This window comes from Stegostoma tigrinum, chromosome 3 (genome assembly GCF_030684315.1).
Source record: "Stegostoma tigrinum isolate sSteTig4 chromosome 3, sSteTig4.hap1, whole genome shotgun sequence".
Classification (NCBI taxonomy): Eukaryota; Metazoa; Chordata; class Chondrichthyes; order Orectolobiformes; family Stegostomatidae; genus Stegostoma; species Stegostoma tigrinum.
The window spans coordinates 48,618,708-48,631,129 of NC_081356.1; the positions used below are offsets into that span (position 1 = coordinate 48,618,708).

At 48.4% G+C, this 12,422-nt stretch overlaps 1 protein-coding gene across 8 annotated transcripts in view; it reads right to left on the reverse strand.

The window, feature by feature from the left end:
* zdhhc21 (zinc finger DHHC-type palmitoyltransferase 21) overlaps window positions 1–12,422 on the reverse strand; it is a 252,814-nt gene that overhangs the window by 153,714 nt on the left and 86,678 nt on the right. For all 8 annotated transcript variants that reach the window (XR_009445568.1, XM_048528123.2, XM_048528121.2 and 5 more), the window contains one exon: window positions 8,611–8,722. Coding sequence is in view for 7 of the 8 variants with exons in the window: in XM_048528123.2 (XP_048384080.1) it covers window positions 8,611–8,722 (112 nt within the window). In the remaining variant the exon portion in view is untranslated. The remainder of the gene's footprint in view (window positions 1–8,610; window positions 8,723–12,422) is intronic.

Here is a 12,422-nt window from a genome sequence, read left to right on the forward strand (position 1 = left end):
TCAGCCCACTTCCCCAGCTGATCAAGATTCTGCAATTTCTGATAACCTTCCTCATGTCCACAATGCCACCTATTTTAGTGTCATCCGCAGACTTACTGATCATGCCTGTACTCTCTCATCCAAATCATTGATATAGGCAACAAACAGCAATGGGCCCAGCCCTGAGGTACACTACTGGTTACAGGCCTCCAGTCAGACAAACATTCTTTCAGTATTACACTCCACTTCCTGCCATCAAGCCAACTGTGTATCCAATTTGCTAGTTCTCTCTGGATTCCATGAGATCTAACCTTCGAGAGCAGCCTTCCATGTGGAAACTTATCAAAGGCCTTGCTGAAATCCATATAGACTGTGTCTACTGCTCTGCCCTCATCAATCTTCCTGGTCACTTCATCAAAGAAATCTAACAAATTTGAGAGGTATGATTTCCCATACACGAAGCCACGCTGACTACTCATAACCAAACCCTGTCTTTCAAAATGCATGCATATGTTGTCCCTCAGAATCTTCTCAAGTAATTTACCTACCACAGACATTAAGCCTACTGGTCTATAATTTGCAGGTTTTTCTTTGCAGCCCTTCTTGAATAACAGCACAACATTCGCCACCCTGCAGTCTTCTGGTATTACAATGTAGCTAACAATGATAATCAGTAAATATATCAGTCAGGGCCCCCTGCAATTTCTTCCTTAGCTTCTTGCAGGGTTCTTGGATATATCTGGTCAAGATCGGGAGATTTATCCATCCTCATACATTCTAATACTTCCAACACCTCCCCCATCGTCATATGGATTGTCTCCAACATATCGCCACTCATCCAAGTTCCCAAGACTTCATGTCTTTCACCACGGAAAACATAGAAGAGAAGCATTCATTGAGGACTTCACCCATCTTTTGCGGTTTCACACATTCATGTCCATTTTTGTCCTTGAGGGGTCCTATTCACATTAGATATTCCTTTAGCATTAGCGAGTTTTGAGAAGATTTGTAGCTCAGGTTGAGGTTCTGGATGTAAGTTTGCTCGCTGAGCTGGAAGGTTAGTTTTCAGACATTCCGTCACCTTTTTTTATTTGAAAAAATATACTTTATTCATAGATTGTACAAAAAGTAAAACATTTATACACCTACCCAGTCACGCAAGCCGCTCCGGGTTACCCAGGGGGTACGTACACCAACTAAAGGAAAAAACAAAACAAAGAAAAAAAACAAAGCAAAGAAAATACCCCGGCAGTCATCTCCACGCACAGTCCCCGTTGGCCCCCTGACCAGTTGGAGAAGGCGCCAGCTGGGCCCAGTTACTAGATAGGGCCCTTGTGTCTATTCTGGACGAGGTCTTTCCCCACTGTGCCTTAGCGACGGCTGCCCCAAGCTTTAGCGTGTCCCTCAGCATGTAGTCCTGGACCTTGGAGTGCACCAGTCTGCAACACTTGGTCAGGGACAGTTCTTTCAGCTGGCAGACCAGCAAGTTCCTGGCAGACCAAAGAGCATCTTTCACCGCATTGATGGTCCCCAGGCGCAGTTGATGTTGGTCTCGGTGTGCGTCCCAGGAAACAGCCCGTAGAGCATGGAGACGCGTGTCACAGAGCTGCTCGGGATGAACCTTGACAAATACCACTGCATCCCCGTCCAGACCTCCTGCGCAGAGGCACACTCCAGAAGGAGGTGATAGACAGTCTCATCCCTCCGCAGCCGCCTCGAGGGCAGTGTGCGGTGTGCCAGGCGATCTCACTGGCAGAGCCCCTCTCACCGCCAGCCAAGCAATGTCCTTGTGCTTGTTTGAAAGTTCTGGCGATGAGGCATTCTGCCAAACGACTTTGGCAGTCTGCGTGGGGAACCACATGACGGGATCCAACCTCTCCTTTTCCCGAAGGGTCTCGAGAATACTATGTGCTGACCGCTGCCTGACGGCCTTGTGGTCAAAGGTGTTTCCTTTCAAAAATTTCTCGACAAAGGACAGGTGGTATGGGACGGTCCAACTACTCAGAGCGTTCCACGGCAATGAGGCCAGGCCCATCCTTCGCAATACCGGGGACAGGTAGAACCCTAGTAAGTAGTGACACTTGGTGTTTGCGTACTGAGGATCTACGCACAGCTTGATGCAGCCGCACACAAAGGTAGCCATCAGGGCAAGGGTGGCGTTCAGTACGCCCTTTCCCCCATTTTCCAGGTCTTTCAACATGGTGTCCCTGTGGAACCGGTCCATCCTCGACCCCCAAATGAAGTGGAAGATGGCCTGGGTGACCGCAGCGGCGCAGGTCCAGGGAATAGGCCAGGTCTGCGCCACATACAACAGTACCAAAAGCCCCTCGCACCTGACAACCAGGTTCTTACTCGTGATGGAGAGGGACCGGAGTGTCCACCTGCCCAGCTTCTGCTTCAGTTTGGTGATACGCTCTCCCAAGTGTTAGACTCCCCAGCTCCACCGAACCAAACACCCAGCACCTTCAGGTAGTCTGTCCTGACGGCGAAGGGGATGAAGGAGCGGTCGTCCCAGTTCCCGAAGAACATGACCTCGCTCTTACCCCTATTGACTTTGGCACCCGAGGCCAGTTCAAACTGGCCGCAGATGTCCAACAGCCTACACACCGACCGACGATCGGTGCAGAAGACGGCGATATTGTCCATGTGCAGGAAGGTCTTGACCTGAAGGCCTCCGCTGCCTGGGACAGTCACGCCCTTCAGGCTCATGTCCTTCCTGATGGATGCGGCGAAGGGCTCCACATAGCACACAAACAAGGCAGGAGAGAGCGGGCAGCCCTGCCTGACTCCAGATCTGACAGGAAAACTGTCCAATTCCCACCCATTGATGTTGGTGTAGAGCAGTCGGATCCAATTGCGGATGACCTCCCCGAACCCCAATTTGGAGAGGATGTCCCTCATGTAAGCATGAGAGACCCTGTCGAAGGCCTTCGCCTGATCCAGGCTGACGAGGCAGGTGTCCACCCACCTGTCCTGCACGTAGGCGATCGTATCCCTGGTGAGCGCGAGGCTCTCAGCGATTTTCCTGCCCGGCACAGCACAGGTTTGGTCAGGGTGAATCATCGACTCCAGGACAGACGTGACCCGGTTGGCTATGACCTTGGCCAGGATTTTGTAGTCCACGTTCAATAGTGAAATGGGACGCCAATTCTTAATTTCTTCCCTCTCTCCCTTCCTCTTTAAATGAGGGTGATGATGCCCTTCCTCATGGACTTGCACATTTCCCCTGCCCGAAGCACACTATAGTACACCTCCAGTAGGTCCTGGCCGACCAGGTCCCACAGAGTGGAATACAGCTTGGCTGGTAAGCCGTCGCTCCCGGGAGTCCTATTCCTCTCCAAGGACCTGAGGGCTCTGGTCAGCTCGTCCAGGGATATCGGCCGGTCCAGCCACTCCTACGTGCTGTTGTCCAAGACCTCCGTGACAGACGACAGGAACGACTCGGAGGCCGTGCTGTCCGTGGGCTTCGCGTCGTACAATCCAGCAGAGAAGGATCTGCTGATCCTCAAAATGTCGGGCCGAGACGACGTCACCGAGCCGTCGTCCTCCTTCAGCCGGCTAAGCACAGAGCTCTCTTTGTGCACCTTCTGAAAGAAGAAACGCGAGCACGTCTCGTCCTGCTCCACGGAGCGGATTCTGGACCGGAAGATTATCCTGGAGGCCTCCGCAGCGAAGAGCGAGGCTTGCTCGCCCCTCACCTCGCGGAGGTCCTCCGTGACATCGACCCCCATCGACGGCAGAAGGAGCAGGTTCTGCATCCTTTTCTGGAGTCGCGACAGCTTTCCCCGCCTCTCTCTCGCCTTCCGAACACCCTTGAGCACAAAGAACCTCTTCATGTTCTCCTTCACCAACTCCCACCAGTCGCCTGGAGACTCAAAGAGGGGTTTCACGGTTCTCCAACCGGCGTACTCCCTCTTAAGCTCCTTGACGTTCTCTGGGGTCAACAGAGTCGTGTTGAGTCTCCACGTACCCTTGCCGGCCTGCTGGTTGTCCTGCAGGAGGCAGTGGTCAGAGAAGAACACCAGCTCGACACCGGTGGACCTGACCGAGAATGCCCGTGACACAAACAGGAAGTCTATCCGTGAGCGGATCGACCCGTCTGGCCGTGACCAGGTGTATCTCCGCTGCGCTCCGTCTGCAGGGGTGCTGAAGACGTCGAGCAGCTCGGCATCCTTCACCGTGCCCATCAGGAATCTGGACGTGACGCCCAGTTGACTCTCCCCACCCACTGTCCCCACGCCAGATCTTCCATCTGCATCAATGATGCAGTTGAAGTCTCCGCCTAGGATGACCGGCCTGGACGTCGCCAGCAGGGGTGGAAGCCGCTGCAGGACGGCCAACCGCTGACTCCGTACTGCTGGGGCGTACACATTGATCAGCCTCAGGGGCGCGTTCCGAATGTGACATCAGCCACTAGGAGGTGCCCCACCACCACCTCCTGAACTTGAGAGATGGTGAAGTTGTGCCCCCGCAGCAGAATAGCCAGGCCCAAGGAGCAACAGTCATTACCCCCCCGACCAGATCAAAGGCCCACAGGTCAAGGCGCCCGACCATTTCCCGTACCTGCTGAGGTGCGGTATCCCGCACTCCTACAGAAACAGGAGGTCTGCCTTGACAGTGGTCAGGTAGGTCAACATGGGCACACATCTTGTGGTGGACTTGACGCTGCGCACATTAACGCTCACAACTCGTACCCCCATTGTGGGCAGTGACCGCAGTACCCTCCCCAAGTCCAAGCTCCAGCCCCTCCATCTGTTCCCTTCATGCCCATTGCCCGGGCGAACTGCTGGACGCTCTCCAGGCTCAGGAAACCGTCCGTGCTGCCTTCCGGGTGACATCCCCCCGTCGGGGGTACGGAGGCAGGAGAGTCAGGCTCTGGGGCAGGCTGGGGGCACGTTGTTTCCTGCTTCCCGCCTGCAGGTTCCAGGGGGCCCTCCAGGGCCCCAGCGGCATGTGGCTGGGCGTCGGAGGGAACCTCAGGACACCTCCCGTCCCCTGGAAGCTGGGTGCTGCTGTCCTTCTCAGTGGAAGTCTTCAGCCTCTGCTTTGGGCGGACCTCCTCCGAATCCACCTTGTCAGAGGAGCTCTTATTGCCCCCTGTAGCTGCCTCTTCCCGCCTGATGGTTGCGGAGTTGGGGCCCTCCGGCACGCCTTCCTCCTCGCCTTCCGGACTGTCGCCGACTTCCCTGTGTCACCTGTCGCCTCCTCCATCGACTCCGGTTTGTCGGGGGGGAGGGAGCGGAGCCTGCAGGGGCGCTTTGCTGGCCTCAGGTCCATCCTGTGGGGCTGGTCCCTCCTGCACGACCTGGCCCTCCTGCACACTAGGGGGGTCCTTGCAGGGGCCTGGTGCCTTCCTCTCCTCCGGGGGGGGCTTGCCCCGCATTGCCCCTGCCGGCGACCTGGGCAAAGGTGGTCCCCTGCCATAGGCATGCCCTGTAGATGTGGCCTGCTTCCTCACAAAGGTTGCAGCTTTTTTCCTTTGGGCAATCCTTTGTAAGGTGTCCCTCCTTCCTGCAGATGGTGACTTTGCAGTCGGACGCCCCGTGACCTGACCTATCACAGGCATGGCAGACTTTGGGTTGCCCTGCGTAGGTCAGGTAGCCCTTGTTCCCGCCGATCGCGAAGCTGGACGGTGGGTGTATGTTGTTCCCGTCCGCGCCTGTCCTCAGCGTCACCCTGACCTGCCTCTTACTTGTCCAGATCCCAAAGGGGTCCATTATGTTGGTTAGGATCCCTTCCACCTGCACGTACCTTCCAAGGAAGGTCAGGACATCAGCTGCTGGCACATGTGGGTTGTACATGTGTAAAGTCACCATACGCCTCAGCGGGACGGCGGTCAGTACAGAGAGGGGTCCCTCACCTCCTTTTTCCTTGAAAACCTCCAGGAAGCACTCGCAAAGCTTGGCGCTCCTGAAGGTTACATCGTACAAACCTCCTCAAGGGAAATCCTGCAGGCAGTAAATGTCCACAGCAGCCAACCCACAACAGTCCAACAGGACTCTCTTCATGAAGAAGGTGCGGTCCACAGGTACACCTTCATCCACCTTCTTCACGGAAACGCGGATGGTGTTCCGGACTCCCTGACCTGGGGCACGAGCACTTGCCCCAGCCATCGTTGCAGGTTGGCTGCTCCCCTGAACCAGCGTTAAGCCGAAGCCAGCATTAAGATCCACTGGTTGCAAGGGTGCACAGCCAACCCGATGTCTTACTTCCACCTCCAACACAGTCACGCTCTCCTCTTCTCGGTCCACAAAAGAGTGGGTCTTTATTTTGTTCCAGATGTAAGCTGGTTCACTGGGCTGGAAAGTTTGTTCCCAGACAATCCGTCACCATTCTAGATAACATCATCAGTGAGCCTCTGGTGTTATGTCCCACTTTCTATTTGTGTGTTTAGGTTTCCTTGGTTTGGTGATGCCATTCCCTGTGTTTATGTCATTTCCTGTGTTGGTGATGTCATTTCCTGTTCTTTTTCTCAGAGGGTGGTAGATGGGCTCCAAATCAATGTGTTTGTTGATGGAGTTCCGGTTGGAATGCCATTCTTCTCAGAATTCTCGTCCGTGTCTCTGTTTGGCTTGTCCTAGGGTGGATGTGTTGTCCTAATCAAAGTGGTGTCCTTCCTCATCTGTATGTAAGGATACTAGTGATAGTGGGTCATGTCTTTTTGTGGCTAGTTGATGTTCATGTATCCTGGTGGCTAGCTTTCTGCCTGTTTGTCCAATGTAGTGTTTGTCACAGTTCTTGCAATGTATTTTGTAAATGACGTTCGTTTTGCTTGTTGTCTGTGTAGGGTCTTTTAACTTCATTAGCTGCTGTTTTAGTGTGTTGGTGAGTTTGTGGGCTACCATGATGCCAAGAGGTCTGAGTAGTCTGGCAGTCATTTCCAAGATGTCTTTGATGTAGGGGACAGTGGTTATGGTTTCTGGGCACGTTTTGTCTGTTTGTTTGGGTTTGTTGCTGACATAAATAGAAAGCGGGACATAACACCAGCGCTTCACCAGAGGCTCACTGATGATGTTACCTAGAATGGTGACAAAACGTCTGAAAACGAACTTCCCAGCTTCGCGAGCAAACTTACATTCAGTTCCTTTTGCATACTTAAAGAATCTCTTCAGATTCATCCTAATCTTCTCAGCCAAAGCTATCTTATAACCCCTTTTCACCCTCCTGACTTCCTTCTTCAGTAAACTCCTGTATCCCCTATATACCTTCTTGGATTCCCTTGATCTAAGCTGCCTGCTCCTGAGCCATTCCTCCTCCTTTTTTCTGGTTAAAGCCTCAATATCTCTTGTCATCCAGGATTTCCTACACCTGCCAATCTTGCTCTTCACGCTCACAGGAACATAATGATTTTGAACTCTAATTACCACACTTTTAAAGGCTTCCCACTTGCCTGAGATCCTTTTGCCTGCTAACAAACTACTCCAATGTACCCAGTGCCCATACGAGATCCATTTTCAAAATGTACAGTTCCTCCATATTACAAGTGGTTAAGGGCGTAGGCAAAAACCTTGGCAGATGGAATATATTGCAGGAAAATATGAAGTTAAGCACATTGGCAGGAAGAATAGATGAGCAGAAAATTAAATAGCGAAAAACTGCAGAAAGCTGTGGAACAGGGGACTTTTTAAGTACCTGCCCCTGAATCACAGGATGATAGCAGCTCAGTTCTGTGGATAAAAGGGAAGGCAAGTGGAATGCTGGCCTTTATTTCAAAGGAAATGGAGTACAAATGTAGGGAGGTTTTGCTAAAGCTATATAGTAGGCATTAGAAAGACCACAGCTGAAATATGGTAACAAAGTGTGGAGCTGCATGAACACAGGAGGCCAAGCAGCATCTCAGGAGCACGAAAGCTGACATTTCGGGCCTGGACCCTTCTGAAGAAGAGTCTCGGCCCGAAACGTCAGCTTTTGTGCTCCTGAGATGCTGCTTGGCCTGCTGTGTTCATCCAGCTCCACACTTTGTTATCTTGGATTCTCCAGCATCTGCAGTTCACATTATCAGCTGAAATATGGTGAACACTTTTAGGCCCCTTCATTTAACCAAAGATATTCTGGCATTAGAGGTACTTCAGAGATACTACAGACGGATACCAAGTCAGGAGGAAATGTCTTATGAGAAAACATTCAGTAGGCTGGGTCTCTACACCTTTAGTAAAATGAGGCACAATCTTATTAAAACATACAAGATACTTCAGGGACTTGAGAGAGCAGATGTGGGAAGGTTGTTTCCCCTTGTCAGAGAGTGTAAGAACAGAGGACATAATCTCAGAATAGGGGATTGCACATTTAAGGCAGAGTCGATGAGGAATTTCTTCTGAGGAGGGTGAATCTATGGAATACTTGTCATAAAGGGCTGTAGAGGCTGTGATGAAATAGTTTCAACACAGATTTTCAATCAGTGAGGCAATTAAGGGTTATGGGGAAAAGAAAGAAAAGTGGAGTTGCAGATCATAGATCAGCCATGATCTTATTCAATGGTAGAGCAGATTGATGAGCTGAATGGGCTACTTCCACTCCTACATCTTATGGTCTTATCAAATCTCACACATAAGTTGTTTTGTTTGATTTTTGGTATATATGTAAATGTTATTTCTTTCCAATGTCAGGTTTGAAAGTTTAACAAAAGCTTACCAGGGACAGTGGTGATCCATTTTCCGAACACAATGCCCACACCTACTGCAATGGTGAGACCGCTTTGGTCTCCTCTTGTTGCATTTAGTACATGTTTCCCAGAGTTGTCTTTCTGAAAACAAACAGATGTTTTTTGTAAATCCTACCGACTGATAACAGAAATGACCACTTCTCCAAAGTGGCATTTTTAAGAAAATAACATGTTTATACCAGAGGAGGAAGATTCATTTCCAATCAATGATATGTATAATCCCTCCCTAATGTTTGAATGTGATATCAGGCAACATATTGTAAACAATTAAGTCTGAAATAATCTCATTACTTGAAGAAAAATATGAAAGTGCTGAGCAGTGGTTTAACTGGGACATGTACCGCAAACTCTTTTACCAGGAATCAGAATCAGACTGTTACAGTACTAGAGGCCATTTGACCCACTTGAATGTACTGGCTCTTAAAGTAGTTGTACTTTGTCCACGGCTATGCAATTTTTTTCACTCAATTAAACTCTCACATGAAAACAAATTCTGCTTTTCTATTCTTACCACAAACAGAAAGAATTCTAGAACTTGCTCTTTCAAAAGACTGTATATTCAATTGAAATTATAAGATTGAAAGCAATAGCTTTTAGGTTGGCAACAGTATCAAAGGTTATGGTACAAGAAAGGATACGGAATGGAAATAAACCTGATGGAAAATTGTGGTGTTATGGTAACATCATTACGTTAGTAATTTACAGAGGCAGGCTCTGGGGGCAAGAGTTCAAATTCACGTTTAAGACATTGGTGGAATTTATATTCAAGGGAGGAAGAATTTAACTGTGTTTTGCTTCAAAGCCAATAAATAATATCAAGCAGGCACAGTGTGCAACAATGTCTTTAGTATGATCAAAATCTGAGAAATAAGCCAATAGGATGTCTTTCAAAGAAAAGAACAAAGAAAATTACAGCACAGGAACACGTCCTTCAGCCCTCCAAGCCTGCGCCGATCGAGATCCTCTGTCTAACCTGTCATCTATTTTCTAACGGTCTGTGTCCACTTGCTCCCTGCCCATCCATGTACCTGTCCAAATATATCTTAAAAGACACTAACGTGTCTGCGTCTACCACCTCCGCTGGCAGTGCGTTCCAGGCAACCATCATCCTCTGTGTAAAGAACTTTCCACGCATATCTCCCTTAAACTTTCCTCCTCTCACTTTGAAATCATGACCCCTAGTAATTGAGTCCCCCACTCGGGGAAAAAGCTTCTTGCTATCCACCCTGTCTATACCCCTCAGCCTTTCCCTCATCAATCAACTTTGTCACGTCCTCAAAGAATTCTATTAAGTTGGTAAGACGTGACTTCCCTGCACAAAACCATGCTGCCTATCACTGATAAGCCCATTTTCTTCCAAATGGGAACAGATCCTATCCCTCAGTATCTTCTCCAGTAGCTTCCCAACCCCTGATGTCAGGCTTACCGGTCGATAACTACCTGGATTATCCTTGCTACCCTTCTTAAGCAAGGGGACAAACATTAGCAAGTCTCCAGTCCTCCGCGACCTCACCCGTGTCTAAGAATGCTGCAAAGATATCTGTTAAGGCCCAGGCTATTTCCTCTCTCACTTCCTTCATAAACCTGAGATAGATCCCATCTGGACCTGGGGACTTGTCCACCTTAACGTCTTTTAGGATACCCAACACTTTCAATGCATCATCTGTAGTAAATAAACCATCAGTACACAGTAAGTTCAAATCTCTCGACACCTCTGAATCAATGTTGGAGGTGACAACTGTACCGCTAAATGGATGTTATTGTCTATACCTTCTATTCTCTATATTTGAAAGACTTGACAAAGACTTAAGCACAGATGACAGAAGAATGGTCTTCCCTCCATTTATTTACCTCAATACTCTTATATGTCAAAGAAATTATTAATTTTGGAACAAAGGTGATAGCCTGTAACATGTTCACATCCAAATGGACTTTGCCTAGCTTTGCTTCTTTCAGAAGAATGCCACATTTGCTTTTTTCCAACTTGCAGAAGATAACCTTGTAGGTATTCATATATTCATGGGTACTCTGTGAGCTAACATTTGCAAAGAAATGCAAATGAAAAATTACGCATTCATACGTAGCAACAGAAATTACATGCCCGTAAATGAACAGCACAGAAAAATAAAATCAGATTTGATGTCAGCAAGATCTACCTCTAATTTGCTAATCATTTTGGAAGCTAATGAGGAAAAGGAATAAGATGAATTGAAAACAAGGAAACAAGTTGAAAATAATGTTAATAAATTTGGAACAACATTTTCAATCCACAAGCATCACAATGCAACATTGAGATTGACTTTAAGTCATGAATTTCCCATAGAGTCACAGAGATATACACCACAAAAACAGACCCTTCAGTGTAACTCATCCATGTTGGCCAGACATCCGAAACTGATCTAGTCCCATTTGCTAGCATCTGGCCCATATCCCTCTAAACCCCTCCTACTCATATACTCATCCAGATGCGTTTTACATGTTGAATTTGTACCAGCCTCCACCACTTCCTCTGGCAGCTCATTCCACAAAAGCACTACCCTCTGAGTGAAAACATTGCCTCTTAGGTCTCTTTTAAATTTTCCCGTCTCTCCTTTAACCTATGCCCTCGAGTTTTGGAATCCCCAAACCTGGCTATTCACCCTATCTAAGTCCCTCAAGATTTTACAAACGCCTATAGAGTCCCCTTCAGCCAGGAAAATAGGCCCTGGCCTATTCAGCCTCTCCCTATTGCTCAAAACCACCAACGCTGGCAATCTCCTGGTAAGTCTTTTCCAAAAGCTTTCAAGTTTAATGATATCTTTCCTGTAGCAGGGAGACCCAAACTGAATGCAGTATTCCAAAAGTGGCCCAACCAATGTCGTGTGCAGCTGCAACACGACTTCCCAACTTCTATGCTCAATGCATTGACCAAAAAAGGAAAGCATATCAAATGCCTTCTTCACTACCTTGTCTACCTGCAAATCCACGTTCAAGGATCAATGAGCCTGCACCCTCAGGTCTGTGTTCAGCAACACTCTCCAGGACATTACCTTTAAGTGTAAGAGTGCTGTCCTGATTTGCACAACCAAAATTCAACACCTCACATCAATCTAAATTAAAGTCCATTTGCCACTCCTTAGTCCATTGGCGCATCTAGTCAAGGTCCCATTGTACTTTGTGACAACCTTCTTCACTGTCCATTACACCACCAATTTTGATGTCATCTGCAAACTTACTAACCATGCCTCCTATATTCACATCCAAATAATTTATATAAATCACAATGGGCCCAGCACCAATCCTTGTGGCACACCGCAGGTTGCAGACCTGCAGTCCGAATAGCAACCCTCCACCACTATCATCTGTCTTCTACCATCAAGCCAATTCTGTATTCAAATGTCTAGCTCTCCCAGGATTCCATATGATCTAACCTTGCTCACCAATCTACCAATGCAGAACTTTTGTCAAACAAGTTGATTCAATAGGCTTATGGCAGGGATGAGAAGTGATGTTACTATCACTGAATCCCCTGCTATCAACATCCTGGGAATAGCATTGACCACAAAACCCAACTGGACTCACCGCATAATTAGCAACAACAGATCTGAGGAAGAATCACTGAACCCGAAACATTAACTCTGTTTTTTCTTTCACAGATGCTGCCAGACCTGCTGAGCTTTTCCAGCAACTTTGTTTTTGTTCTTGATTTACAGCATCTGCAGTTCTTTTGGATTTCACTGTGTAATTATAGTGTTTTCAACAGCGGGTCAGATGCTAGAAATACTGCAGAAAATAACTCACG